Source organism: Lentinus tigrinus (genome assembly GCF_003813185.1).
Source record: "Lentinus tigrinus ALCF2SS1-7 unplaced genomic scaffold L226scaffold_26, whole genome shotgun sequence".
NCBI classification, from domain to species: Eukaryota; Fungi; Basidiomycota; class Agaricomycetes; order Polyporales; family Polyporaceae; genus Lentinus; species Lentinus tigrinus.
This window is the reverse complement of record NW_027137935.1, coordinates 349396-377284: the sequence shown is the minus strand read 5'-3', so window position 1 is coordinate 377284 and position 27889 is coordinate 349396. Positions and strand designations below refer to the sequence as shown.

Genomic DNA, 27889 nt, shown 5'->3' with positions numbered 1-27889 from the left:
TTGCCAGTGCCACAACTCACTGTTCTGTGCCTTCCGAAGAACATATAGGGTTTATAACACCCAATCTTGGCGTTCTCTCACCACCTGTGCATCTACGGAGGTCTACCGATCGCTCGGTGGCTATGCAGAAGGTCTCTCGAGTCTCTCGAGCCTCGGGAGCTCTGGGGGGGAGCTCTCGAGATTTCGCTTTTTCCTGATGTGGTTGAATGTATGCAGGAGCGGGAAGAAGGTCCTTAACTCACTGTGCTCCCACCGGAGAAGTGGTTGCCGGCAGTACCTATGGCATATGTGGAAATGTCGCACTGTCAGGCGAGTGTGGAAGCTGCTGAAGACGGGGACTGACCTGTTTCGGCGTCCGGCGACCTGGACGATGTAGTCTGAGACGAACTTGCTGCGCATGGGGAAGCGACCAAAAGAGCGGGAGATGACGGACTCACCAGGGTGGTAGTTCTCAAGGCCTGGACACGCGCATATAGTCAGAAATACGCGTCGAATGTCGAGGCGCGGTGGAGCGGAATATAATACGTGCATATATGCATGCGGAGACGCAGTTCAGAAGACAAAAAACGTACCTCTGAAAGACCAGCTTCAAGCTCACCCTTGCCTATGAAGGCGACGACGGTTCGGATGGTGTCGTTGATGCCAGAGGAGGGGTCGACAGAGTAAAAGAAAACGTCGGCAGAGATGTGTGCTGGGCGAGGTTGTCGCAGTTTGGATTGGGAGGCATGTCAGAGCTGTTGCCGATGGCGGGGACTGAGGCCGAGGGGGAGCGGAGGGCGGGAAAAGAAGAAGGCACAACACATGAGCACGATGGTGGCGGTTGGGGAGAAAGAAATGTTGGGGTAAGTTGGTGACGGCTCTGCGAGGAAAAGGCAGAGCTGGCAAAGGCACGCGTGGTAAATTGATGCCATTTCCTAATGGGTATAGGCGCCCACGTGAACGCGCCTCGCATGGGTGCTGCGACAGACATATCTGTCTCCACCCGGGCCAAGCAATATGACCGAATATATAGATGTATAATAATACTACGTCTCACCGGAGTGAGACGATCTCATACGCATGCATACAGAGGGCAGGACCAACAGACAGCTCCATACAGCCGTCCGCCGATCCGACAAATTCATATATGGCAAGGCAGACGCCCGTCGGTCATACGGGCGTTTGCATGTCCATGCCGGCTTTCGTCTCACTTGCATGCTCGTACATACAACCTCCCCGTTTGCCGATGTCTACCAGCACTAACAGTTGTATTGTCAGGCCTGTCGGAAATCGGGGCGCCCTACACCTGTGTAAGCTTGTTGGACTCGTGCACGCTGCGGCGCGTCGCCGCGGCGATGTACGAGCCTTGACATCAGTAATTTCAAATTTCTCTGAACGCGTCTGAACGCGTCTGAAACGTCTGATTCAGACGTTCAGACGCGTTCAGACAGTGTTTTCAGAGGATCAGACATTCAGACGTTGAACCCTTCAGACATTGTCTGAATGTCGTTGATATACCACTTACCTCAATCCAATTCATTGCTAGACCTTCCTCCCCCTCCATAGGCCCTCCGGCTACCTCAAAATCTCCATGGTTTTGTCATGGTATGGAGGAATAGCCTCGAGACCGTGTCTAACTGTTGCACCACTACGGCTCGATCTTCTCGTGATAATCGAAATCTGACATCGTCACGCAGTTTTATAGGGCCAAGCAGTATGTTTTACAGAGTTTCAGTATCAGAGATGGCGACGCGAGTGAGTTACGAAGCAAACACGGTCGTGGGCGAGGTCGAAGGCGTTAAGCGCCCGCGCGCCAGACGTTCAGAAAAATCCGGAATTACTGATGGAGTTTGGCGTTGCCGAGGCCCAGGGGGGTATAGTACTGTGTAGACTAGACGATATCGTAGTAATTCGCAGTAATTCGCTCGCCCAGTTCTCTTTGGTAATCTGATGGATTCTCGGACAATCATCCTAGACGTGTGCATCCTGCGGGATTCAGAAAGATTGGGTGGGATTTAAACTAGCCGGTATCGCGCACACTCGCCAACAAACGCAAAGATTCGATATTTGTCTCAATTTCGGGAGAACGTGCGATTCTGCGCGAATCTCCTGCGGCGCCTACTACAACTGGCCGAAATTCTCTCTTATTCACTCTGCCTCTCCCCCGTTTTCACTGGGGATGAAGAGCTGCTGAATTGTTCACCACCCATCAATTCAGCATTGGAGGGCATTCTGATGCTCTAGAAGCTTTGCGCGCTGAAGATCAGTGGGGTGAGATCCAAGAGATGCCTGCAGGTCGCCTCAGTCAGCGCACCATCAGTCTCTGGCGGCGCATCGGGGATGAGATCGGCCTCAGGATCGTCGTCGACCTCGATAGCCTCGTCGGGGTCGAGCTGGAACTCATCGTCGGCGATGCTGGCAGCAGTTGATTGCCGGCGAGGGATCTTCAAAGCGGCGGGCAGGTCGGGGAGCGCACCGCGGAGTCCCGATGAACGACACGTAGCCGGGCGACAAGCTGGACGGCCGGCCGTGGAACGACGGGACGTGGGGCAGGAATCGGATCTGGTACTTTGACATCGGGAGCGCGGCGAAGTGGGACTTTGGCCAGGACTCGATGGCGAGAGGGAGACGGAACGACTGGCTGGACACGCTGGGCAGGGACGGGAAGAGCAGCTTGAAGCACAAAGGTGACCGCTGAGCATCGACCGCACGAAGAGGCTGAGGAGCGCGTCGCCTGCAGCAGGTGCTGTATGTCGTCGATGCGGTGGGCTCTGATCTCGGTGAGTCGTGATCGCGTCGTGCGATGCTGCTCCCTTTCTCGTCCGGGTGTGTTGGATATCTACAGAGGTCTGGGGTGGGGTCAGGATTGGGACGGTGGTATGCCAAAGCCATGCCCGCGTGTTCTTGCCGCGCTCTGTGCTGTGTATGCTTCCACTCAGTTTGCTATGGAAGTACTTGTTGCTCGTTGAGATACCAGCAAAGTTTGTATGAACATATTGGTAGCTAGCTGGGGTCTCGCGTCCGACATTCACCGGCGAGAACTCGGGCCCTGCTAAACATATGCGGTCGAATATCATGAATGTAACATACCCTTCCCCAACCTCTTGGGCCCACCATTTATATGAAATCACCACCTCCATGGCGCGTACTGAGCGCTCTGAGGTCCGGTCCAAACGCTCGAATCTTGTAGGCCTGTGTGGCAGAGCCACCCGTACTGTTTCTCCATGCATCCTGATCCTACAGTAGCGTGAGTGAACGCACAAGTAACAAACAAAAGTCAATCATACCTCAGACTTGACGATTGCAACCATGGACATCGCATTGCCGTTGCGGGTCCATGGGAGAGTACTATCCCGCAGGTCGAGAAGATACGCGGTGTTGGTACCATCACGAGGAACGATCCAGCACTTGTGCGCGGACGTCAGCGTGATGAGCCGCTGTGCGCTGCGCTGCCGGGTTATGACAATAGACTCCGAGGCCGTAAGCCCCGGATCAGGCTTGCGGGGCTGCTTGCTTGGTCACTTCACGATGTCGGTGTCCGGCAAGACATCTAGTAAGGGTTGATCAACTCATACTACGGGTTCAAAAAGCATGTTTGAGCACTTACCGCTCTGCTTGCGCTTCACGCGCCCCCCATCTGCAATGCGAGTTCTGCCATGCTTGCTTGATGCGCCGGAACGAAACTGGCGGCGGTATCTCAGACACAGAGCGAGCCCGAGCAGAAGCGGGAACCCAGGAGCGTGCACGCGGAGGTGGCCGGACGTCATCGTCGCTATCGGAAGAGATATCAATGACGTCTGACACAGACACACGCTCGGAGGAGGCACGCGCCCGACGTGCACTATATTGTGTCTGCGCAGGTAGTTTTGGGGATGACGGGGCATGGCATGGGCATGAGCTGCAGCGAAGAGTATGAGACATATATTGTACTCACGAGATTGGGAAGACGACACTACCGTGTCGGGCGGGCCGCTGAGGACGGCACGGAGCTCACCCCAGGTGAACGAGACACTGAGCACGATACATTTCGACTACCTGCGGACGGTGTGCGAGGCGTACGACTCCGGCCGCGATCGGTTGACGGTGTGGCAGGGCCAGAGGCGGTCCGAAGACGGCTTGGGGTGCGTGGAGTGTTGGCCCGGGTTTGTAGACGTCCTACCAGCGTCGATCCACTCGCGAGGATTGTCGACACGTGCAGATTGACGCAGCAGAGAGTCTTGTGGGAAGTGCTATGAAGGGAACAGTCGAACCTGTGACAGGGGTCGCATGGAGGAAGCGACGTACCTCATCCCGGTACTGTACTATATCCTCCTCAGAAAGTGTCGGCAGCAACTGGTCTAAAAGCTCATTGTTGACAGCCAAAGACTCGGAGATGTTGACTTCTGCCGCCATGGATGACATATGAGCGTGAGGCCGGTGTATGTGGGACCCGGGGACAGCAAAATGGTGGTCGTGGACCAGTACCAGGATGCGGAGAAAGACATAAAAGTACTCACAACCGATACGAATCGACTCGAAAGACATTCACGGCGAGTCGGGGGCGAGTTCCGTCGAGGAGACGAGGACGCAATACCTGTGGCGGCATTACAGTGTCACACTGCTTGTAGTGCGCAGTCATTTGTGCGTGGTCCGTTGCTCCAACAGGTAGGCCATAGCGGTGTACTCGTCAGCTGTATGCTCGTGTACATGTATTGCTGTATAGACTCTACGTGGTATATGGGTAAGGAGAGACGGAGTAGAAGGCAAGGCTTAAGCGCGTCGAGAGCCGGTTGCGCGTCGCTATGACGAGCGCGATGGGGGCATGTCACACTCTGTTACATCACGTGTTCCCGCCCGTCGGCCTCGCGCCCACCGACAAAGCAGTAGGACCTGGTTTTTCCGAGTCTTACTCCTACTCCTCTCGTATATACTCAGCGAGCGGGGAGAGGGCGGTGGTCAGCGCAGACCTGCGCATGAAGAGGTCTGTATGGCTCCTAAGGTGCGTCCTCCGCAGTCTGCTCACTTTCACCCGCCTGCTCGTTGTTTGATCGCCCACCCCGCTCGTCCACCGTGACCCGCCCGCTTCACTTGACCGCTCACTCGCTCGCCCGGACACCCATTCACCCGCGCATCTCCTGCACCCGCCTCACTCACCCGCTTGTCCATGCACCCGCCCGCCTGCGTACTCCTCTGCTTGCCCACTACTGTACCCGCTTGCACGCCCGCTTGTCCACGGACCCACTCCTGCGCATGTTGTCGCCGCTCACGCATCCGCTCGCCCGCACATCTGCCTATACCCGCCTGTGCTTGCACGCGCACGCTAGCCCACATATCTTCTCGCTGCGCACGCTTTCTCTCTCTCTCTCGCCTCTCTCGCCCGCCTTCTCTCGCCCGCTTCTACGACTGCCTGCCCTCTCGCACACGCCCGCTCATCTACGACTGCCGCCCGCTCTTGCACCTGCTTTGCCGTTCATCCGCGCACCCACTTGCCCGCTCCTGTGCCCGCCCGCTTGCTCGTCGCATCTGCACACTCGTCCATGTACCCGCTCACGCGCTTGCCCCCTCATCTGTCTGTACGCCCTCCTGCTTACCCGTCACCCACCTGCTTGTACGTTTATAGCAGTAGTACTGTATAGAAATTCCATTGCTTGTTTGTCGTAGCTAGTCTGAAAATGAATATCTTGGTTGTTATCAAAAATTCTGTGTGTGATTGCTTGAACTATTTGCCCAATACTCGGTGTCTATCTCTGCTAATCTCCATATATTGCATTGCTATCTGGTGACTACTTAGCGTATAATTAGCAACTTTGAAAGGGAGGGGGGGGCGGAGAATTATGCTACCACAAGCATGTCGCTGCCGTCTAGATATGGTCCCATATCTAGACGACCGCGGCATACGCGCGGGAGCATATGGCTGCCTGAATGGGAGCGTGAGAAGGAGTACAGATGGGAGGAGCAAGAGCAGCGGCGGGCTGGACAAATCGGGGACAGTGTATGTCGCGGTACCTTGTTAGCGCGCGTATGGCGGGATTCGAACGGGGAGAGCACGGGCTTGGCAGAATTCTGACTGAATTCGCAAGGGCCGGCTGGCGTATGTCGCGGTCGTCTAAGCATGCGTACTGGCACGTGGCCCTGAGTAGATGATGCGAGCCATACGGTACAGTTGTGGAGGTTGGATAACCCAGCAAACATGTCGGGTTGTAGCAGATGCCCAAAGCTATCCGAGTAGTCGGAGAATGGAGGGAAGGGCGAGCCCTGCTTGAGTCCTTGAGACAGTGAGGACAGCATGCGCGACAGAATGTGAGAGCGCTTGCGAGGTCGAGAGGGTCCTCGGTAATTCTCGCTTGCGCCCATCACTTTCATCAACGAGCTCTGAACGCGTCCAGCGTCCAGAAGAATGTGGCTGACGGGATGGGAGGAGCAAGAGCAGCGGCCGGCTGGACAAATCGGGGACAGTGGTATGTCGCCGGGGATTCAAACGGAGAGTCGCGGTCGTCCAGATATGGACAGGTACGCTACCCAAACGGGAGCAGGAGGAGCACGGGCGTGGCGGGATTCAAACGGGGAGTCGCGGTCGTCCAGATATGGACCCAGATATGGAAGCAGCCTGGGGATGCACAGGCTGCCCGGTTTGCCCCCGCGCGGAGGAGCGCGGGCGGGGGCGACCCAACCCGGTCGGCGGCTGGCGTATGTCGCGGTGGTCCGGATATGGGTCGGTATTGGGCAGCCAGGAGGCTGGCTGCCCGGTTTGCCCGCGCTTCTCTGCGCGCGGGTGTGGCGGCCCACTCCGGTCAGCGACGCGGTGGTCCGGATATGGGTCGATATTGGGCAGCCAGGACGAACGTGCGAATGCACGCTGGCTGCCCAGTTTGCCCACGCATGGAGGAGCGTGGGCGTGGCGGGAGTCCCGCCGGATGCGGACGGCGGCTGAGGCTGCCTGCCCGGATGGGAGGCGGGAAGGAGCGCAGGTGGCGGGATTCCCACCGGATGCGTAGGGCGCCTAGCGTACTAGTCGTCCAGGTATGGGCAGGTACCGGGCAGCTGAGACATACCTGCTTGGCGAGAAAGAGCTAGGATTCTCGCCGGATGCAGACAGCGGCTAGTATATGTCGCAGTCGTCCAGTTATAGGCAGGTTCTAGGCAGCCGAGACATAGGTGCGGCACGCTGCCCGAACGGGAGAGCGAGAAGGAGCGCGGGCGCTATTCACAAGCATATGCATGCTGCAGGCCGAAAAAGGCTCTATGGGCGCTCCTTGCAGCTTAGTGACAGGCTTGACCTCACTCTCATCGCTTGGGATCTGTTCCCTCCTCATCTAGTCTCTGCGTCATGTCGCGGACAGTGTAAATCGTTTAATGCTATTCGAATGTCACCTATCGACGCTGTTTAATCGCACAGAAAACCACAAACCGCGCGGTCGAAGCGTGCGCTTTAGGCTCGTGAGCCGAAGGACGTCGAGGACCCCCCGGACGGCCATCTTCGTGCAAGGGATGCACGCAGGGGAGAACATGAACGCAGTGATGAAGGATCTCGTACGTTTTGCTCCCTTTGACCCACTTTACCCTCTGGACTGTCCTAACGAAGCGAAGCCGTTGGTGCGCACATGGCACTGAAACGGCCAAACATGATCTCGTTTACAAAGAAGAACGTGGTGCTACTGTTCGAGGACGCCTCGCCGCTCGAATTCTGGTCACCAAAGAACGAGACGAACATGTCCATGGTGGGATGGAGCACGAGGAGGCGGCCGCATGGAATGACGTTCGTGCACATGTTCGACTATCGGGTGTTGGAGTGGACGTTTGGAAGAGCATGGCGGACTTCAAAGGTGCGCTGCTTTTCGTTGCTTGCCCTATCGGAGTCCTTGCGCACTTAGCAGACATCAAAAGCGACTCTGGAGCAGAGCTATTCGACTCGCTACCCAGGTTCAGTCGAATGCTGTTTTCAACGGCGAGGTGATCGACGCAATCCATCTCGCGTACCTCGACGCTGAAAGTATCCACCTCTGCCGAAGACCCGACCTCTCTCCCGAAAGTGCACATCCGCTCGTATATGATCCGGTCCCTTAAGTCTGGCACAGGTATCCCACAGGTGGAGCTGATGTCGATGTGCGCGAATACACGGTCGGGAAGCAGGACCTGGGTCGGCTGCAGATGCGGAAGATGAAGAGACTGAATATGCTTGTCGATGTCGAGGGCGGTGGACAGAGGTGAGTAAGTAACGAAGGGCCGAGTTGGGACTTTGATTCGCTGTCTGCGGACGACGCTCTGCCCCGCAAAGTCGACGACGCCCCGCTCGCGCGCCGCTCTCGATGCCGTCGTCGGTCGTCTCATCTCTCTCGTGAGAGCACTTGCCCTACACGCCTTTTGGTCCGCTCGCCCGCCATGTCTTCATTACTGCCGCGCTCTGACTGACAGCAAGTGGCCGCGCGCGGGTTGGATGTACTACCTTGATGCAGATTAATCTCAACGTCTTGTGGACACCGCGCGGGGAAGGAATCATGCGTGTTGTGCCTGGCAGGACTTGAGGGACGAAGAGACAGCTGCCGGAGTGGGTGAAGTGTGCGACAGAGCGAGGACAATGTCAGAGGCGAGTCACGAAACAGCTGGTCGAGGGCGAGAGATGGCGCTTGTGACCATCGCCACGATCACTACGACTCGTAGATACTCTGACGACGATGACAGTCATACAATCCCCTCTCGGAGTCCAGCGATGTATTCCCCAGGATGCAGAGATGGGGAACCAGGCCTGGGTACAATGGTGGAGAGGCAGGGTGCTTCGGCGGAGGAGAGTGTGCTGGAGGAAAGTTAGTAGGCTGGTATCCGGAGTCGTGATAAGAGCATGGCTGACGAACTGAACCACCAGATTGCCCCTGAATGTAGGAATCGAGGGACCCCAACCGAAAGGCAAGCCTCTAGCGCCCCAGCCATCTCCTGACATGTACAATGAGCACGTCGGCTTCCAGCTGCGTGACAATGAGAGTCCGCTGATGCCCTACTCATACCGTCGATCGCGACGCGGCACGTCGCCTCGCGGTCGCCTCTGCGCACGCCAAACACCCACACCCTCGAGACCCCACTCAGTGAGCGTTCGCCTCCGCGGGTCGTCGCGCCCCTGCTTCACGATACGCCGCAAGATATCTAGACGTAGAGGAGCTCTGTCCATCTCGCATACCCCCGCCTCGCCCACCGCGCTGTCCAAGACCGACGCAGAATCGCAGACGTCCATCGCCGACACGCCCCGCGCGCGTGCGATGGGCGTCCTCGCGCACGTCGGGCACATTCTGTTCCCCACGCTGCTCAACTTTGGGACAAAGTTCTAGGGCAAGAATCGCTGCCGTGCTCACCGCGCCTGCGGTCATGGCACTCACACTCACGTTGCCGTCGTGGTCACATCGCACGAGGATCCAGGGGCTTCGGAGAAGAAGCATTCGCATTCGCCCGCGGATGCGAGTGAGAGCCGGCTGATTGACCTTGAGGAGAAAGCGTGGAGCGCACACTCATTGTGGAAGAGGAGGTTGAAGAGTGACTGCATGACTTGCAGTTCAATAAGTGGCTGTACAGTGCTGTCTGGGTCCCTTCTTCTGTGTCGCTGTCCTCGGTGAGTAGCTTCGTCTAATGGAGGCGGGTATTCTCGTCTGACTGATGTGTGCTGCAGATGGTGTGAAGCACGAAGCCTGGCTGCTACAGGCTACAGACGTCGTAGAACTCACCACGGCCATTCTTGTAGCCGTGTTCGCGGACGAAGGCCGTTCCCCAGCTGCGCAGCTTTCGCGGTGTGCAATGAGTTTTGTTGTCGCGGTGGTCTGGATCATAGCTATCACCGATGAGGTCGTCAAAGTCCCGCAGGTACGCTATACGTATTGTTATGGTCCGGGAGGACTTTGACACCTCCCACTTCTCCGTCGTGACAGGAACATGGGGAGTACAATGCCGATCCCTAGCATGCCTGGCGAGTACGACACTGAAGAAGGCGACGACAGGTCGTAGAACAACATCCGGTATGGTATGATTCCGCAACGTGCCCCGCGTCGATACAAGACGATCAAGAAGGTCAAGCTGTTCCACGGCAACTTCGTGCTCGACTCTACGAGCGCGAGTTCACGCACATGCGTTACTCCGCGGCTACGTGCGACCCGAACAACTTCAAGGACTCGAGCTTCACTCTGTGGCCGGTACCATGGCACATGAACACGACCTTGATGCAGTACCTGCTCATGGCGCCGTCGTATATGTATTTCCGTCCTCAACGTCTATACTGTGCGTGATTGCTCCCGGTCATCCATGCTGAGTCATGCTGATAGCGCGTTTGCGCCATCTGTTTAACATTCAGCGCGTGCATTTCGAAGCGCTGTTCCAGCGTGTCCTCCATTCAATCGTCGTTCTTCCCCACATCCCACAGCGATGTCTCGAGGGGCACGAAGGGCGACAACGAGGTCTTAACAGATCTAGGCGTCGTCAAGGTGGCGCGTAACAAGAACGAGTCACCAGTCCGAGCGCGAGGTGCGTACGCTCAAGCGTGCTCCGAATCCATCGGTGCTGCAGACCACAACGCCTCCCTGAAGGCAGCCTCTCTGCCCACTGTCTCGTTCATGTCCAGCGACTCTACAATAACGGAAGTGCACTCACGGATCACTCATGCCCCACACGAAGGGCGCCTTTCCGTTTGCCCAACAGGAGCTGAACCGGCTGGTGTCCGAGTATGTCTCGACGTAGAGGAGCAGGAGCGTGACGGGGTGCGTCGCAAGGACAGCCATTACCGAAGTTTCTGATGCTCGCATTAATCGCGTATGCGACGTGGTCACGGTGGTTGGGCGAGTCGACGTTCTTGCCGTCGCAGCAGGTCGGGGAGTTGAACTGGGAGTGGATACCGCCGGGGCAGGGGGTCGTCGGGGAGTTATGCGTTTGGGGACTGTTCCCGAACGCGGAATCGTCGATGCTCTCGTTGTAGGTACGTAGGAAAGGGTCACCAGCGACCATGCCGAAGCCATGTCAATATGGTCAGTTAAACATTTGCCCACCAGCGTGGGATACGTGCGACGGCGTACCCTTGGGGAAGGACGTCACGTTGCCGACCTGGGTGTAGTAGACGACTACACCAGCGTTGGGACTCCCGGTGAGGGAACCAGTACAGGGTCGGAGTCCAGTAGTTCTCTCCAGGACTGTGCAAGAGCTGCACCTAGAGGAAGCCGGGAGATACGAAGCCATGGTCATTTCTGTGTCAATGTACATGCCGGCCACTGCGCTCTATATGAGGGAGACTAAATAGGTCTGGTCGGAGTACTACGAGAGGTTACTACGAACTCATGAGCCGATGGAGAAACTGACGTGCCCGCCCGTCTTGCGTCGCCGCTGTCCTGTCTGCTCATGCACGGGTAGGACCTCGTGCTTGAGCTTAGGGAGGAGGAGTTGATGATCTTGTGCTCCTTCACGGAGAGCGAGTCAAGGTAGATCTCCTCGATGGACTTGCGTTCGTCTGAGTAGTACGAAGGTGCGGAGCATGTGCATAACTGAGCGAGGATAACGTGAATACAAGACTCACCAGTTGACGATGCGTGGCTCGCGACTCCCCATCCGCATCCGTCTGCCTGATCTAGTACACCGCGAGCAAGCACGAATGTGAGGACCTGCGTACTCAATTGGGCTTGATGTACTTGCGATGTAGAGCGGCAGCGCAAGAGTGTTAAGGAGGACGAGCAGTACGCAAGGATACGGACGGACGGACCATGCGAGGGCATATGGCAGGTGAAGGAGCGAGAGAGAGGTCAATGCGGCAGGAAGAGAGAGCGACGAACGCGGTCTTGACCTGAACAGAAACCAGAGCGGAGCGCGGTTGAGAAGAGGATGAAGAAGAGGAGGAGAGCAAGCGCACAAAGTACTGCTGGTTCTAGCCATCCTCGAGCTCGGCGGACTGGCGCTTCTGCTGCTGGGTGATGCTGGAGGACGCGAGGTCGAGAACGCAGTTCCAGCGCGAAGGGAAGACTTTAGTCGGGTATGAAGGACTGCTGTCGTTCAGCTCGAACGGTGGAACGAGAGAACGTACAACAAGTTGAATTGCTCACGCGGGCCCACGCAAAGCGGGAATACATCCGTTTCGCTCTCGCCCCAGCCGACGACGCACGCGCTCCCATCCAGCTGATCGAAACGTCGAAGCGTTCAACTCCGAAGTGCTACCACATGCTCACCGGGGTTGTCGATGAAGAACCGGCGAACAGATTCTCGACCTCAACGCTGAGCACGACGGTGTGCTCCTCGTTCCCGGATTCGTGCTCCTTACGCTCGGCGAGTAGGTAGTCGTCTAAGTTAGCCCGAATCTGACGCACCAGGATCGGGTTGTCGGGGCTTGTGGACCTTGCCGCTGAGAGACCTCTGTGGGAATGCGGAAGCCCATGTGTGTCTTGAGAGTCTTCCTGAACGACTTGCGCAGAGTCGCGGCGCGGGAAGACTACTATTGGGAGGTGGGTAGCTGATGCCACTGGAGTACGCGATCGGAATTTCTGTGGCCGCGGCTGAGGGCGGTGGATCGAGCGCGAACTCGTGCTTGCGGGGTGTTGATTCCTAGTCGAGTGGATCGCAGCGGCAGTCGCTTGGACGAGTCGTTGAACGTCGGACCTGCGAGACTGTCAGCGGGTGACGACCAACGCAAGACTTGCCTTTTCCAAGCCCTCAAGCAGATTGACCCTCTTGGAGGTCCGAAAATAGTCATCGTCGCTCTCAGACGAACGGGTCCTCGGTTGCGCCGTTGGCTCTGGAAGGCGATGACGATAAGAAGTCGTTCCCGGACTTGAGCCCGCAGGCTGAATCAATGTGTAGGTGGAGTGGACAAGCGGTGAGCGAGCGCGTGGGCAAGCGGGTGCAAGAGTGGGTGCGTGGATGAGGCGGTAGGTAAGCGGGTACAGCACTGGGCAAGCGCGGGTGCATGGACAAGCGGGCGAGTGAGCGGGCAAGCAGAGGACTGCGGGATAAACGAGCGGGTGGGCGGGTCAACGGGCACAGCGTCGAGGGCGCTCACAAGGCGCGCGTCCGCGCGTGCCGGGCTAGCGCTGCAGCTGCAGCAGGGCACAGGGTGGCCATGGAGGTCGATTACGGGCCGGGTCTTCGAAGGGCTGGTGTTATTTTGGAACGCGCCGGGTGGTTTCGTGCCGCAGCATCGAAACCACCTGTACGTAGTGCGCTTAAGATCAAGGATCTCAGCAAGAGTCTATCTCAGTACTCGCCCCTCTGGACCTGTTCACGCTTCCGCCCGTTGTGTTTGACATACCAAAAATAATAACATGTCGCGCGGCATGGAGGCCGGGGATTTGTCCGCGTCTGAGTTCTCATACGAGTAGGTCAAGCCCCGTTCCGAGGCGAATGTGCTCTTACGTTCTCGTCGTGTAGTAGGGGTCTCACGCGCCAGTTACAAGACTGGCTGGACGCAGAGCAGCTGGCCATATCTTACCACGGGACGGCACGCGAGTATTTGCCTGAAGGGGAGCGTGAGAGGTATGGGCTTACGTTCGCCGGTTAGTTGGGATCTCGCGCTCTAACTTTCGATTCTTGAGCCGGTGGGTCAGCCTGTACGATGTTTCACCCGCGCATCTATCATCTTCCTTTTTGCCGACGACATCTGACATGGGGAGCGTCGGGCCGTCGCCGGCAGTTGGAGGTGGAGCGCCGACGTCTGTCGCGGATGCATATGGCCATCGCTCCGCGGGAGCAGCGGCGCTCCGTCGAGTGATGGCATCTCCGATCCGCAGGCTGGAGATAGCATCCCCGCCGGCCACCGGGCCTGCGCCGCAGAGCGAAGGAGCAGGACAATGGTTGCCCCTTTCCACTATACTGAACTACACCTGGGAGGGGGAGGCTCTCCCTCCTATGAGCGCTGCGAGTCTGTGGAGTTACCTCAAACGCCAAAAGCATGTCCTCCTACACCCCGACGGCCAGAATAGGCACAGGTGCGGATGGCCGAACTGCAACGCTATACTATCGGCATCTCGGCTCAGACGCCACGTACGGTATACACACCAGAAAATAAAGAAGCGGTGCCGGAACGACGGGTGCGGTTACGCAGACAGAGAGGACAATTTTCAGAGTAGACATAAGGATTGTCAGAAGGGGAGGGCGCAGAACTTCGTTCTGCTCATTTCGCCGCGTTGAAGACCGGCATAAGCAAGTAAAGAGTAAACGCACGGAGTTGATTTTCTGTCTGTAGAGGCTCTCACAGCGGGGACTTGGGTATTTCTTTCGAATGTGATTTGTGGCAATGTACAGTATTACGTTTGTCTCGTACTCAATGGAATGCAGTATGGCGATACCGAACTACGCCTACCCATGGCCAGCTACTACGACGCGGGCTCTCGTTGTGGCGACACTTGGCAGGACATGGATATGCTTGCGACGGCAAACAGGGAGACTAAATATTCGAGCGTGCAGATGAGGTATCTCCCGGCGAGTGTTAGCTTCCCGCCCACAATTGCGTCCTAGCTCACGAATTATTCGCTGCGTCAGTCCGACCGCCCTCTGACCGCAACATCTAGACTTGCGTAGCCGCCCGGCTGGCCTCCTCTCCGAAGTTGAGACCGAAGAAGCAGAGCGCGGTCGCAGAAGCGACGAACGGATACTGGCAGCGCTATCAAGCCTGTCCTCGAAGGCCTCCTGGCTCTTGATCAGGTACTTCTCGATAGGCAGCTCGTGCTTCGAGTTGTGGGAGTTGAGCACTCTGAGGCCCATCGACGTCAGTGAACTATACAGGCGGTGAGAGGCGGTGAGTATATATCATCGCAATGATGTGTTGAACAGGACTAACGGAAGCGATAGCCTTGTTGAGCGGCGAGTTGTGCTGCTTGTGAACGATGGAGGCGATGGATTCGACGCAGGATGCACGGGGGTTGGCACACTCCAAGAAGTTATTGAAGTCCTGGTGCACCTCTCCCGGACTGTGTTGATCCGAGAAGTAGTCGCCCTCGTTGTCCGACACATCGTGCTAACGGATCTTCTGCGACCTTGGGGAGCAAGCGCGAAGGAGCCGCCAAGTGCGGTTCGCCACCAGGAGTCAACGTTTCTTGGCTCCACTGTCCTGGGGATCCTGACCTGCCTACTAGGAGTGGGGACATTCGGACTGTGGATCTGGCTATCGGCGATGCTACGGCTATCCCAGTCGTGCTCCGGATACAGAGACCGAGACCGTAGTTGATGCGGATACAGAGTCCGAAGTCGACGCAGACGACCTTGATGACGTCGATGCCGAGTCCGACGATGTGTTGGAGCTCGCGGGAACCAGAAAGGTCGTTCGATGGTCAGGCTGCAGTCGCCTATTGCGGACCCGATGCCACCGGTGGTGTCGCCCAGGACGTCTCCAAGATTCCCGCCAACATTATTGAGGAGGTCGCCGGTGTCACCTATGAAAGAGGGTCAGCTATACTGCACTCGTGCACGGCGCACGACAACTGGAGAACAAGACATGGAAGAACTACGCAGCAACGCTGGTAGAGATGGCCGACAACTGGCGGAAGTATAGCGGGGTAAGGTGGCGAAAGAGAGGGCAGAGGAAAGAGGAACGGCAGAGAGAAGAACGGAGTGATGACAGGACACTCACCAAGACCATCGAGACCGCGCTCCCTGAGGAGGTCTGCGACGATGTCGTACTTGATAACGAGAGAGCGACGGGCAGGGGACGAGTGGAAGGACGAGCGAGTCCCGTCGACTTGGCGGGCAGGAGCAAGCAAAGAGGCGGGGAGAGGGTTAGATGACATCGTGTTGTTGTTGTTGCTGGGTCGAGAAGAAGACCCTGGGTGCGAAGTGCCGACGAGCAGGTCATCGAACGCGTGCATCTTCAAGAAAGCTGTAGCAGGGTATGCGGTTGAACAGAGGACGTACGGACGTACGGACGTCGGCAAATATTTGAATTCCTTGCTTGCTCAGCTGCCTCACCCTGCTTTAAAATGCGAGAGATGCCGCATCGCAGTGGTGTATCGTGAAAGGAAGGCGACGTACACAGTGGTACACTGCAGATCTAGAGTACCTGTCTGCGATGGTCACGTGTCGGGCTCTGGGTCAACGCGACGGGCGCCTGTCACTGTGGCTGGACGTCGACGCGCCATATGCATGTACATGTATACGTTACAGTATAACTACAGTACTTGCCACTGCTGCCTCTCTATCCACCTCTGCACGTCTTCTCGCCGCTGTCTGCCACCTAAATAGCCAAGAGAAGCATCAACGTGATGGAGGTATTCGAAGACGAGATCCCATTCGAGAGCAAACCCCACTCCGATAGCTCCTCCTCGCGTCGACCACTCCAGAGTGTCGTCCCCCGAACTTGTGTCCGAAAAGCACGGACTATGTCTCCACCGACACCTGCGCAGAACCTGGGAGCTTCCAAGGAGCCGTGAAGATTCGACTCCACCGAACTCGAGTGGAGACGGCGCAACAGGAGACGGCGCAACAGGAGACGGCGCTGTGACAGATGGGACTCTGAATGGCAGCGTTCCTGGATCGCCGTCTACAAGATGACCGTCCTCATTTGTGAGTTTTCCGAGCACTCTTCCGCTTCTCGCCCTGACTCTTTACAGTGTTCATGATAACCAAGGTTCCGGACCCGTGACTCTGCGTCGCAGTCTCCACCACTCTCCGCCACAAACCTTTGCCTGCGCCTCGAATGGCTCTGTCCGCGCTCATCAGCTCGCCCACGCACCCGCTCATATCCACCCGTGCTTGCAATTGTCTGTGCACACCTGCCCGCGTACCTTCTTGCGGCGTACGCTTGCCGGCGCACCTGCTCGCCGGCGAGTGGATGGTCGCAACACACACCATTGGGTACAGTCGGCTGCCGGATTGGTTCCTGGCGTTCGATTTGTACGATCGCAGTCTGGAGAGGTGGGCGGATCGGAGAACGCTCGGGGCGCTGTTAGAGGGCACGGGGATCCAATTCGTTCCTGTCCTGCATCAGGGCAGGATGTGGACAGAGGAGGAGCTGAGGTGGACTAGTACTGTGATGCAGATTCAAAACGGCCTGGAGAGCGACGGCGGAGGCGAGGTCTCCATCCACACACCCGCCGACCCGCCGACCTGCTCCTGCACGTGCACCTTCTTGCTGTTTGTCTGCACACCTACTCGCTCCTCCGCCCATCCGCCCGCTTGTCCGCTCCTGCACTGCACCTGCATGTCTCTCGCTTGCGCAGTGACTTATTATCAGCCTTTCACGATATATATATTATTAGCCTTTCACGATATATATATTTATTATTAGCCTTTCACGATATATATATTATTAGCCTTGCGAGGATGCATAAAGGCTATCAATGATAAACAAGTATTGTTCAGAATGCTAAATATCGAAATGGAAGCCTTTTGTTGTAAGTAATAGTATGGAACTTTGATTCTCCTTTCTGTTATCAGAAAAGGCTTCAGTATTATATTTCAGGAAAGTGGTAGTAAAGGCAAACTTTCATCTGCCTTTAGTTACCATGAGAGGTACTGATATTTCACCATTATATTCATTAGTATAAATTGCTAGCATAATATTGCATACACTATAATATTGTATCATGCTTGTAGTATCTTGTATGATTGGCTCTCAACTTGTCAGACTTCTATAGTGTTCAAAATATCAGACTAGTAAGCTTTTGAAGGTAACATCACATTGAGAATGCGATACAGTTTGGATTGGGTTTTGTTAACACAGTTGCTGTATTAAAGAAAGTATGTCAAAATGGAAACAACTCATTTGACTAATTAATAAAGAATCTATGACTTTACTTGTTGTCACACCTACAAGGCAGCTTGACAGAAAAAGCCATTCATTATGGTAAGCAACCCACATAGGAGAAACTCAAAAATGGCATGCTGGCCACTCTGGATCAAAAGTATAAAATATTCTATTAGTGCTATTATTGGGGAAAGGGTAACATTTCTATGAAAATTTTAAACGATGATGTGCCTGGGGAAAGGGTGATGCCTTTGCAGTGTCTACCGCAGCCAAACGTCTCCCGCCACACGTCCCGGATCATCCGCTCGCCACCCGTCTACCGCAACACGCCCGACATCACCCGAACCTCGACCCGATTCGCCCCTAACAGCTACCCTCCCTCTACTCCTCTCATGAAGCCGAACTCCCTATAAAGTTCACTCCGAGTCGTACATTCCTCGCCCCGCACCGGACCTCTTCCCCGCAACACCGGCGTGGCCAGGTATGCCCGGAGGGCCCTTTTCTATGTACAGCCCATGCCAGATACTCTAGTAGCGGACACAGGCTCGAGCAAACATGCTACCAACACATATAAGAGACCCCCCCCCCCTCATTGACATCACCCCGTACGAATCGCCGTTCTAGCTGTTCTCGGTGAGAATCGGTGGCTTCTGTGGTCGGGTTGACTCTAATTCGTGGCATCTCCGACAGGGCAGCTTCACGGACCCTCGCACTGCAGGCTCTCTCCTAGCTGGCATAGCACTGGGAACTGCTGTATGCCAAAAATTACACAGTGAGTAATACCTACTTTCTTCATTCTGCACAGTGGGCTGAAAATGAAGTAGCCTTGCTCACGATGTGGCTCCTGAATACCGCTCGCGCAACGCTCACGTACTTCCCTGGCCCCGAAGATGTGCCAGGAGGTTACGCAATCCTCTCGCACGTATGGAGGGAGAATGAACAATCGTTCAAGGACCTGCAAGCTCTTCGGGAAGCATGCGCTCTTACAGGCCAGAATCCACGGGACCGCGCATCCGACAAGATCCGAGTGTTCTGTGAGCTCGCCGAGACCCACGGCTACCAGTGGGTGTGGGTGGACAGCTGCTGCATCGACAAGTCAAGCAGCTCCGAGCTCTCAGAGGCCATCAATTCAATGTACCGCTACTACACGCTTGCGGAGGTGTGCTACGCTTATCTCTTCGACGTTCCCACTGGTGACGTCAAAGACCGGTGCTCGCGCGCATGGACGTTCTTCAAGGAGAGCAAATGGCATACTCGCGGATGGACACTACAGGAGCTTCTCGCGCCGAATACTGTTCTGCTGCTCTCTCGTGATTGGGCCACACTCGGAACGAAGGCTACACTCTCCCAGGACCTGTGGCTAGCCACGAAGATCCCCGAGGATGTGCTGCAGCGCCGGAGGAGCATAGGCGAGTACAGCATAGCGCAGCGCATGTCATGGGCCGCGAGGCGCCAGACAACACGACTGGAAGACGAGGCATATTGCCTCATGGGAATCTTCGACATCAACATGCCCACTCTCTACGGCGAGGGTAGGAAAGCGTTCCACAGACTACAGGGTGAAATCATGAAGAAATCCATAGACACGTCACTCTTCGCTTGGGGTATCACAGACACGACGAATACACGTTTTGCCCTCGACGCACCAACCTCTTCATTACAATGCAAGCGACATCACTTCCGTTTTGCTCACGCTTTCGCTCAGTCGCCGTACGACTTTCTGGACTGCACTGACGTCTGTTTCGTCAGTCCCCCTGAACTTCGAAGCCGGGTAAGTTATATATCGTACCATAAGTCATATGTGTACGTATTTACTGATTCTCGAACATACGTTCGGTTTCAGGTGTCATACCTCAGAGGAAACGTCGTCATCGAGAGGCTGCCTGCCTTCACAGATACCCCGCATGGGGTTCTCGCCAGCATCATCGTCTTCGACGTTGACGGCACACTGTACGCCCTGTTATCTTGTGAGCGCCGTTCTGTGGGGTTGCCCCAGTATGAGGGGCAAATATGTCTACAGTTGTACAGATGTTGCCACACAACAGACCCCACACGTCCGACATACCACCCGATCAGGCGAGTTGTGCAGGGTGCCTTCCTGTGTGGAGCTCGGAATGCAACTTGGCAAGACCTCTTCCTCTCGTACAGCTCTGTCAATCCTCCCGATCCCCAACTAGAGCTTCCACCTCTTGTCCTTTTCCCTCCGTTCCAAATATTTCCGAGGCGGCTGGCCGTGGCGCTCAAGCGCCACGGCGTGGGTATGGTCCAAGTACAAGGTGGGTGTCGTCTCTTCGGTATATGCTTTTTGCTGACAAGTTATTTTCCGCAGGTGAAGGTGAAGCCATCGTCTTCACTATGGAGGGTGGGTCAATCTACGGCAAGACCGTCATCGTTCGTCTCGGAATCTGCGGAGCACTCCCATCACGACCCCCTTGGGCTTTCGTCGACTCGGGAGGATCGTACCGTCATGACTGTTCGCAGCACCACATCCATGACTGGCACATGGGGACAAGGGTCTTCCGACTTGTGTTACCAGTCCCTTGGATGAAGTTCGGGATCGTCAAAAATGTCCAGCTGTCATTCTCATGTTCACATATACCCTCAGCTACCGCATCGTCCACACTCCATGTCGACTTCCTGCCACCCAGACCCTCCGATACAGGTCTGTCCTATCCTCACAACGATAGCGGAGCCGATGCCGATGCGATCATCGCACTAGAGGACCGACAGGATCAAAGCGACGACCATGGAGAGCTGTCTTCCGCGGGACATCAGGCCAGTGACGAGGAAGCACACAGCGAAGGCGACAACCTCTTCGAGAACGAAACTTCGGTCATCGGGTTAACGGATGACTGTTGGAGTTCAGAGAATGGGGACTGGCAAGATGCAGAGCCATCTGCGAGTCCCAGTCGTCTTGTCTTCCTCCCACCCTCCCAATCCCGCCGTCGTCCTGGCGGTCCCCGTCGTTGTCAAAGACATTCCCTTGTATTGTCCAGCACCGCCCGTCGCGCTGCCGACGAGAGACAGGCTGCGATGAGCGACAGTGCTAATCCGCGTAGACCACGCAAACGGATACGTATTGCTAACTATGGTGACCCGATGTAAACAGAGCGAGGCAGACATGTGGAATCCCTCCTCCTCGTGCAGAGGCAGTTCCTCGCTCGTCTCCGCGGTACCCGCTCTGGATATATCAACACCTTCCCCATACAACTGTCTCCTTCCATGGAGCGCGGCACGGACACTGGCACATCACCTACCATGGCACCTGAACCGAAGCAAACGATCTCCTCAGCAGCCAGGAGGCCCGCGATGCCCTGGCCGGAGGTCCACTCGTTCACCTCACCCGGATGCACGTGTACATCGCGGAGAACTCGGTCGCACACGACGCGGAGTGGTGGGCAAGACGCTCCGGGAACGCCTGGGGCCCGGTGCCGAGGGAGATTCGAGTTCACGTCAACTATTGTGAGCATATATGCTCCTGAGTGCCGCGCATGTTGCGTTAGCTCACCATATGGATTTCTCCTAGATGCGCCGAAACTCCCGAAAGGGCTGTACAGCTTATGCACAACGACGGTCATAGTGCTCACGGCTGTAACGAATACCTGTTGTCTCATGATATCGGGTACATAGTCGTGAAGCGCGAGTGCCCGAAACGACGTACGATGCACGTAGAAAGAAGTATGTACAGTAGTGAGCTAGAAGAGATCATGCGGAATATGATGAGCAGGCCTAGTCCATCTTACACGTTGATGTAGCACCTAGCATGAAGCTCGAGCTTGAAACTGGACCTATATCCGATGCAGGTCGTACCAGGAGCGACGTTTATGAAGCGACGTTGCATGTATTGGATCCGGTCACAACGTAGATATCAGATGCAGTAACTAGAAGTACAAGAATGCAATCACGAATGAGCAGAGCGACCGGCAACGCAATGAACGTATCTTAAGACTTCCATTTGAGCATATATGTCTGCTAGAATCTGCTCTGCACACCAGACGAGGACGTCGCGACCGTTCCGACGCTCCCAAATGACGACGAGCTCGCCGCTGAGAGTGGGCGTGAGATCGGCTCTCCGGACGCGACCGAGCAATCGGAATCGAGGTCGCCCATCACCCATTCACTATCGGAGAAAAGGTCGTCTGTCTCGCTCTCCAACATAGGCGGGACGTCTCTCCACCCAGACTTCGAGTCGGGGTTGAAATCGTAATCGTTTTGCCGTTCAGCAGTAGCAGGAAAGGCTCGAGAGGCCGCAGGAGATACTGAGGACGTCAAAGGGACAGGGGACGGCGACCGGGTGTCGATGTCAGTGTCCGAGAACGTATACGGCTCCCGACGCACGGTCTCCATGCTGCTCGTCTTGCGGATGCGCGGGACGCCTGCCTCCCAACGTAGGAGCTCTTCCCGCTCACGCTGGTGGCGCTCGAACAGCTCATCCCACAGGTTCCGCGGTGCAGCTCGCCGCCGCTTGCGGACGATCCAATCCACGTCGACGATTCCCATGTGCGTGATATCCGCCCAAGCACCTCCTGCGTCCGTGACTGCACCGCGCTGGATCCCTTCGTGTGCGAAGCCGAGCGCAGTGAAGAGGCGCTGCGCGCTTTCGCGCTCGGGCGAGGACATGATGCGTGCCTGCACGCGATGCACGTCGATGGTCTCAATCGCCCACTGGACTGCGAGCGCACAGGCCTGCATACCGTAGCCACGACCGCGGTAGGGCGGCAGGACGGAGATGCCGACATGCACCTCCCGTGGGAAGGACGACATGGTCACGTACACGACTCCGATCGTCTTCCACTGCATGACAATAGGATTCGGGTTCTCTTCCTGAGACGGCGTTTCCTCTGAGTTATGGGGCGGCTTCTCTGGGGACGAGGTGACAGTATCCGTGGGAGGATCCGGGTCTACCGTTTTGCGCTCGCGCCTACGGGCCTCTAGGAACTCTTGGGTGAAGATGGTGGGGTTGTCGAGGACGATGGGGGAGTCGTGACTGGCAATCTCTTCATGAAGAGGAAGTCCCAGCCACTCGAGCGTCTTGATATCTAGCCAGTCCGGAATAATGACCTTGACGGGAGAGCGGATGGCGGCGAACAATAGGCAGTGATTGTTCGCGAAATCGTAGACATCTGGTCGCCCAGCGAGTGCAGCCTCGACAGAGACGGCAGATAGCTGTCTCCAGGCGGACGAAAGGTGTGTAGGGTCGACAACGTGGATGTTGTCGATAGCAGATTCAAGAACGATAGTATTCTCCAGGTTGGCAGGCCCAAAGAAGGCATCGTGTGGCAGGGCACTGGAAATGTCCTCGACGTCGACGAATGTCTGTGACGGATTCATCGTGGAAGCATGAGGAAGAGAGCCAAGGCGACACACCTATATAGTACGTGGGCGGTGGATGCCGGCGTGTACCCGGAGCTGCAAGAACGCCGTTCTCCGACCGATAAGGTTGTCATCGGCACAAATTAAGACCACACCATACCCACGACGGACTCACAGACTAGCACGAGACTAGCATCGGCTTCTGGCAAGACATTGCTAAGTCCGCTCGTGCACGTTGATGACTTCAGCCGTAGACCGCAGCAGTGTGCTCGCAGGTCCACGTGCCTACGCGGTCCTAATGAACCCGATGGATACAAAGCGTACACTTTAGCACTTGAGCTGATCGTTCGCGTACACTGCAGCTGCTCACCGCCAAGCCCTCAGACAATGAACAACTCAGATTTTCTGCAGGCATTCAGGTCAGTCATGCTCGAGGTCGGAGCTGAGAGTACACAGGAAGCCAAACGTCGTCAACACGGCTGTAGTAGTAGCACCGAACCACGCACCTGGAATGGCATTTGGATCTTCAGCTACTGCCAGTGGATGAGGACCACTGGTATACTAGTAGTACCAATTTCTGCAGTCTCAAAAAACCTGAAATGAGATGATGATGCATCGAAGTGAAAGTAGTACACCAACCATCCAAAGCTCACTTACAAGCCGTGCCGGTACGCATGATCGAAGAGTACTTGGTGAGTTGAAATAAGAGAGATGAATGCGTTGAAACCTTGGCTCGAGAAAATGCTGCTTAGCGATCAATAATTAATATAAAGATATCTCAACGTGGGCACGTGGTGTAGTTGGTTATCACGCTCGCTTAGCAGCTGTAAGTGCGAGAGGGGTCCGGTTCGATCCCGGACGTGTCCATTTTGCTCTCTTCCTCTCCTCAATACAGGTGTAACCGCCGAGCTTGCTCCTGTGGTCACGCAAGCGTTTTCTTGAAATCGCAACCCCACACCGCTCAAGTCACAACCATTACCTACCTCTGCAGAGTCGGACAGTGGCCGCTGCTCCTCGTCTCCTGAGCTTCTCCAGTGGCAGCATGGCGTCGACAGGGGAAACGAATCCTCGTGAGGCGCAGGCAAGTGTGCTATGACTATCTCACCACCAGGTCTGAATCGCGCTAATGACGCGGTAGGACTCCTACCACAGAGGGGCTGCAGCGGAGCTGGCCAAGGATTTCGACAAGGCGTTCAGGATGTATGTCAAGGCAACAGAGCAGTACCTTCATCTCAGCAACCGGACTACAGACGTTAGACTACGCACACTCTATAAGACGGAGGCAGCCAAATCTTTGGAACGCGCGGAAAGGATCAAGGCATTCAGGCGGGATGTAGCACCCGTCTTGAAGGACGAGTTGTCTGCAGGTGAGATGCGTCGGCACGAGCATGTACCATCAAACAAATTCTGACTGAAACGTATTCAGGAGAGCAGCTATATATTCTTCGGAAATCGTCCCTGATCAACCAAGGGTTCTTTCCACCTTGGGATTCGCAAGAATCTCCAACCTCTTCATCGGTGTGAGCTGGTGTTTCCGCATTTTGCATGACGTACATACTTATGAATTTCGTTCCTCACACAGACAGCCGTCTCTATCAGCAGAGCAGATCGCACAATCTGCAACTTGGCGTAGATACAGCGATTTTAACGAGCACAATCTTCATCGCGATGTCGATCTAGAGCCGCAAGATGTCATGCAGCACATCATTTCAGACTGTTCAGTCTGCGCCGCGATAGTCGTCGCGATCGACCACGATCGGCGCTTTGCTTCCAAGGTATGGTTGTGTTCACATCGTCGTACATGGAGCGTTCACGCGGTCCAGATGGTTTCATCCTCTTTGCACCCGCAAGCGGAACCCGACCAATTCCAATGCAAGCTCCTGTTCAACGGGACTTTCAGGCGCGTACGTATCCATGACCACCCTAGAGGCTCTGTCTGAGTTTCAACTGATACGACTTTCTAGATCAGTGAGTTTGAAACTCACGTAGTGTTCGCCCTGAGTGGCTCACCATCACTCAAGGCATCGACAGTCAGTTACCCACATATTCTGACGGGACGCTCATGTGCGTTTCGACGGGTACCAAGGGGCAATTGTGGCCATCACTCATCGAAAAGGCGGTAAGTGCTGCCTTCATCGAACACCGACTACAAACCTGACGTCCATGCCATAGTACATGAAGCTTGCTGGTGGATATGACTTTGTCGGATCGTAGGTTTGGCTCGTACCGCCGCTCAATCATAAGGCTAAAGCTCGGGATACAGGGATTCAAGTACAGATCTACAGTGAGTCCGCCAACTTGTGCCTCGCCAGACTCGACTGGAACTCTTCCAGCGCACTTGCAGGATGGATACCGGAAGTCCTAGACATGAAAGGGTACGACATCATATTTACTCGTCACGTTCACGCTCACTGGCTGCAGCTCCAAATTCCAGCGAGAGAAGACATGGAGTCGACTCCTGAAGGGTTATACTAGCGGTATGCCATTAGCTCGTCGCCATGATACACAATACTCACGAATTACCATGCATGTCAGGAAACTGCGTGGCGACGCTAGGCACTGGCGAGCGAGTGAGAGTAGCAGATACTTCCTTGGCCCTCTTGCCGACCCACTGCTATGCAATAATAGGTTCGTCTAGACCAGAGCCTGAATGGTCTATCACAATATGTGAGGCTAACTAGGTGTCTCAGGGGTCAACGAATCCCAGGATAACCGGAGACTGACTATATTCGATCCATGGCTGCAACGCAGTGTCGACGAGGAACGCGCATCGACGGAGGTCTCGACCGAGGCAGAAAAGCGTAAGCTTTTTGATGTGCCCCTCTAGGAGGAAGCCGGTGATAACAACTTCGTCTAGGAACTGTTGAGCTATCGATGGATTCTGTCTACCAGCTCTTCGATGGTCTCTACTTCAGTTGGAACCCGGCAATGTTCAAGCACCAGATGTCCTTTCACGGGTACGCGGTCTACGGACATGCGTTCAAGGCCAGTATGACTGACGAGAATGCAGGATGTGGAAGCGGGACGGCAAAGGGGGCGACACATGTGCGCGATTATTCTACCCTAAGACAAGCTTGCATCTAATCAAATTGCAGCGATACATGCCAGGATGCAAGTGCAGCTGGAATTCCCTTTGAACGTCTCAGAGGGCGAGACAGTGTGGATCCTATTGACCCGGCACGTTCGCAGCCACCGGTCAAAGGACGAGTATATCGCCCTTACCGCTCATACTGGAAGTGGGTCGATCGCCGCTTCTGCCAGTGATGTGCTCTCTACAAAGGTCCGAGTCACTGCCGTTCCATTCAACGATGTCCAGGCACGGCTGACATGGAGTTGGCACAGGGAGAGTATACCAACTCGCCTCATGTTCTGGTGTGTGACATGCTGTCCGGGGTGCAGCTTGCATCGTGACTGAGCGGCATCTTAGGTCAAGCAGACAATAGCTGGGCCAGAGGACATCATTACCCTCATCGCATCGTACGAAGGAGAACGCGAAGACGTCGGTTATACGATCACACTCTACTCCAACTACAAGGCAACAGCGAACCCCCCGAAGAAGCTCCTTTACACCAAAGACGTGTGTTGATACCTCAACTACACCTACGGCGCAGGCAACGAACCTGATTGACCATCTGCGATAGATTGAGGGCGCTTTCACGCAGAAGACCGCTGGCGGGAACAACACGTACCCAACTTACTACCTCAATCCGCAGTACCACCTGCGCGTCCATCCACATACCGATGTAGTCACCCGAACTCGGGATGTGAAGGCGCAGTTCGCAGTTGCAGCCAGTGCAGATCGACACATCCCCGTTAACATCATGCTCGCATGGTCTCAAGGCGGGCGTATCAACGAGTCAGCACTAGCATACTTCTCTGCCGTTGTTCGCGCGCTCACCAGTCATGCTACGACAGACTCGGCCACAACGACATCGCGCTCTCATCCGGACCATACAGCTACGGTTACGCTCATGCGACTGGGATCATCCCGCGTACGTAACGCCTCTCATTGCGCACCACGTACACCGCGCTGAACTTGATAGTTGGATGCAGCTGGAGACTACACACTTGTCGTATCCGCCTTCGAGCCCCTACACCTTGGCAAATTCGCGCTACGGCTCGAGTGTTCGGACCGCTTTGAGATTACTCCCATCTTGCAAGAGGGCGCTGGGATGTTCAGCAAGCACATCCGAGGGGAATGGTGCGTTCCTCATATTCACTCCGCGCGACGTCTGTGCGCAGACCATTGACACTTACACAATTCCTCACATGCAGGACTGCCGAGTCCGCAGGAGGCGGCCCGAGCTCTGGCACGTACACCTCGAACCCGATGTACGAGCTCAACGTACCATCTCCGACGAAGCTCAAGTGCGTGTTTCTTCCGTCAACTCGTCTCCGCTCATGCATCTCACTTCCCGCGCGGCACAGGTTCCGTCTGCAACTCTCAGAGCCATCTCCGTCGCTCGCCCTCAACCTCACCGTCTTCAACACCTCCACAGGGACTACACTCGGGCGCCATGTCGCGACCTCGGGTCCATACTCCGACGCGCTCTCTGGGGTCGTCATCGAGAACCTCACGCTCCAGCCTGGAAGATACCTCGTCGTGCCGTCAACGTACAAGCCGGGGATGATTGCAGCTTTCAGACTGATAGTCTATAGCACAGTGTCTGGTGTACAACTTAGCCCAGTGAAGCGGTGATTTGACGCATTGAACGTGACTGAGGTTCGATTTACTGCGATAGGTCTCCCTGTCGTGGGGGTCACGGGCCCGGTGTCCTGGTAGAGCAGTCGGACGGCCCAGGTGAGATATCCCGGTGGGACATTCTGCGGTGTTCGTCCTTGGAGCGGCAATGTCATTTTAACTCTGGGAGTCTCTTAATTGAGGTCCGCGTGCTTGTCATTGAACTCATTTGTTGGGTAGGTTCTGCAGACTGG

General features: G+C 55.8%; 11 protein-coding genes and 1 non-coding gene across 12 annotated transcripts; 5 read left to right on the top strand and 7 right to left on the bottom strand.

The window, feature by feature from the left end:
- Positions 1-92: 92 nt before the first annotated feature.
- Positions 93-970, bottom strand: L226DRAFT_525076 (uncharacterized protein; the record flags this gene model as incomplete). The annotated part of the gene is made up of 6 exons (XM_067678936.1): positions 93-193; positions 243-277; positions 344-363; positions 438-458; positions 573-691; positions 802-970. The coding sequence occupies 6 exons, from the start codon at positions 968-970 to the stop codon at positions 93-95; spliced, it is 465 nt and encodes a 154-aa protein (XP_067532541.1).
- A 1249-nt stretch (positions 971-2219) lies between these two features.
- L226DRAFT_573628 (uncharacterized protein) lies at positions 2220-3746 on the bottom strand (the record flags this gene model as incomplete). Its single annotated transcript, XM_067684893.1, has 6 exons — positions 2220-2394; positions 2456-2750; positions 3129-3216; positions 3267-3428; positions 3507-3529; positions 3587-3746. The coding sequence occupies 6 exons, from the start codon at positions 3744-3746 to the stop codon at positions 2220-2222; spliced, it is 903 nt and encodes a 300-aa protein (XP_067532540.1).
- Positions 3747-4010: 264 nt separating this feature from the next.
- On the bottom strand, positions 4011-4371 carry L226DRAFT_573627 (uncharacterized protein; the record flags this gene model as incomplete). Its single annotated transcript, XM_067684892.1, has 2 exons — positions 4011-4208; positions 4264-4371. The coding sequence occupies 2 exons, from the start codon at positions 4369-4371 to the stop codon at positions 4011-4013; spliced, it is 306 nt and encodes a 101-aa protein (XP_067532539.1).
- A 3048-nt stretch (positions 4372-7419) lies between these two features.
- L226DRAFT_443861 (uncharacterized protein) lies at positions 7420-7748 on the top strand (the record flags this gene model as incomplete). The annotated part of the gene is made up of 2 exons (XM_067674853.1): positions 7420-7492; positions 7546-7748. Coding segments are annotated over 2 exons (276 nt in total), but the record flags the coding sequence as incomplete, so codon positions are not given.
- Positions 7749-10584: 2836 nt separating this feature from the next.
- L226DRAFT_573625 (uncharacterized protein) lies at positions 10585-10932 on the bottom strand (the record flags this gene model as incomplete). Its single annotated transcript, XM_067684891.1, has 1 exon — positions 10585-10932. The coding sequence occupies one exon, from the start codon at positions 10930-10932 to the stop codon at positions 10585-10587; it is 348 nt and encodes a 115-aa protein (XP_067532537.1).
- Positions 10933-11839: 907 nt separating this feature from the next.
- On the bottom strand, positions 11840-13026 carry L226DRAFT_573624 (uncharacterized protein; the record flags this gene model as incomplete). The annotated part of the gene is made up of 4 exons (XM_067684890.1): positions 11840-11954; positions 11996-12087; positions 12138-12564; positions 12965-13026. The coding sequence occupies 4 exons, from the start codon at positions 13024-13026 to the stop codon at positions 11840-11842; spliced, it is 696 nt and encodes a 231-aa protein (XP_067532536.1).
- Positions 13027-14467: 1441 nt separating this feature from the next.
- Positions 14468-15764, bottom strand: L226DRAFT_573623 (uncharacterized protein; the record flags this gene model as incomplete). The annotated part of the gene is made up of 5 exons (XM_067684889.1): positions 14468-14554; positions 14609-14677; positions 14741-14870; positions 15257-15332; positions 15530-15764. The coding sequence occupies 5 exons, from the start codon at positions 15762-15764 to the stop codon at positions 14468-14470; spliced, it is 597 nt and encodes a 198-aa protein (XP_067532535.1).
- A 2447-nt stretch (positions 15765-18211) lies between these two features.
- Positions 18212-20300, top strand: L226DRAFT_166383 (HET-domain-containing protein). The gene is made up of 6 exons (XM_067672591.1): positions 18212-18274; positions 18332-18413; positions 18466-19412; positions 19485-19608; positions 19670-19917; positions 19971-20300. Exons 3-5 carry the CDS (start codon positions 18477-18479, stop codon positions 19816-19818), a joined length of 1209 nt encoding a protein of 402 aa, XP_067532534.1. The 5' UTR covers positions 18212-18274; positions 18332-18413; positions 18466-18476; the 3' UTR covers positions 19819-19917; positions 19971-20300.
- On the top strand, positions 20301-21505 carry L226DRAFT_166384 (uncharacterized protein). Its single transcript, XM_067672592.1, has 2 exons — positions 20301-21103; positions 21168-21505. Exons 1-2 carry the CDS (start codon positions 20730-20732, stop codon positions 21394-21396), a joined length of 603 nt encoding a protein of 200 aa, XP_067532533.1. The 5' UTR covers positions 20301-20729; the 3' UTR covers positions 21397-21505.
- Positions 21506-21973: 468 nt separating this feature from the next.
- Positions 21974-22426, bottom strand: L226DRAFT_446549 (acyl-CoA N-acyltransferase; the record flags this gene model as incomplete). The annotated part of the gene is made up of 1 exon (XM_067674896.1): positions 21974-22426. A coding segment is annotated over one exon (453 nt), but the record flags the coding sequence as incomplete, so codon positions are not given.
- A 1313-nt stretch (positions 22427-23739) lies between these two features.
- On the top strand, positions 23740-23821 carry L226DRAFT_t199. The gene has a single exon. It is a non-coding gene; the product is annotated as a tRNA-Ala (tRNA).
- A 24-nt stretch (positions 23822-23845) lies between these two features.
- On the top strand, positions 23846-27653 carry L226DRAFT_588849 (cysteine proteinase; the record flags this gene model as incomplete). The annotated part of the gene is made up of 20 exons (XM_067685604.1): positions 23846-24035; positions 24093-24321; positions 24381-24474; positions 24537-24729; positions 24778-24862; positions 24976-25073; positions 25127-25164; positions 25267-25329; positions 25376-25431; positions 25490-25582; positions 25645-25769; positions 25823-25943; positions 26050-26240; positions 26297-26326; positions 26382-26531; positions 26596-26810; positions 26870-26946; positions 27008-27155; positions 27230-27322; positions 27383-27653. The coding sequence occupies exons 1-20, from the start codon at positions 23997-23999 to the stop codon at positions 27651-27653; spliced, it is 2409 nt and encodes an 802-aa protein (XP_067532531.1). The 5' UTR covers positions 23846-23996.
- Between the last annotated feature and the right edge of the window lie 236 nt (positions 27654-27889).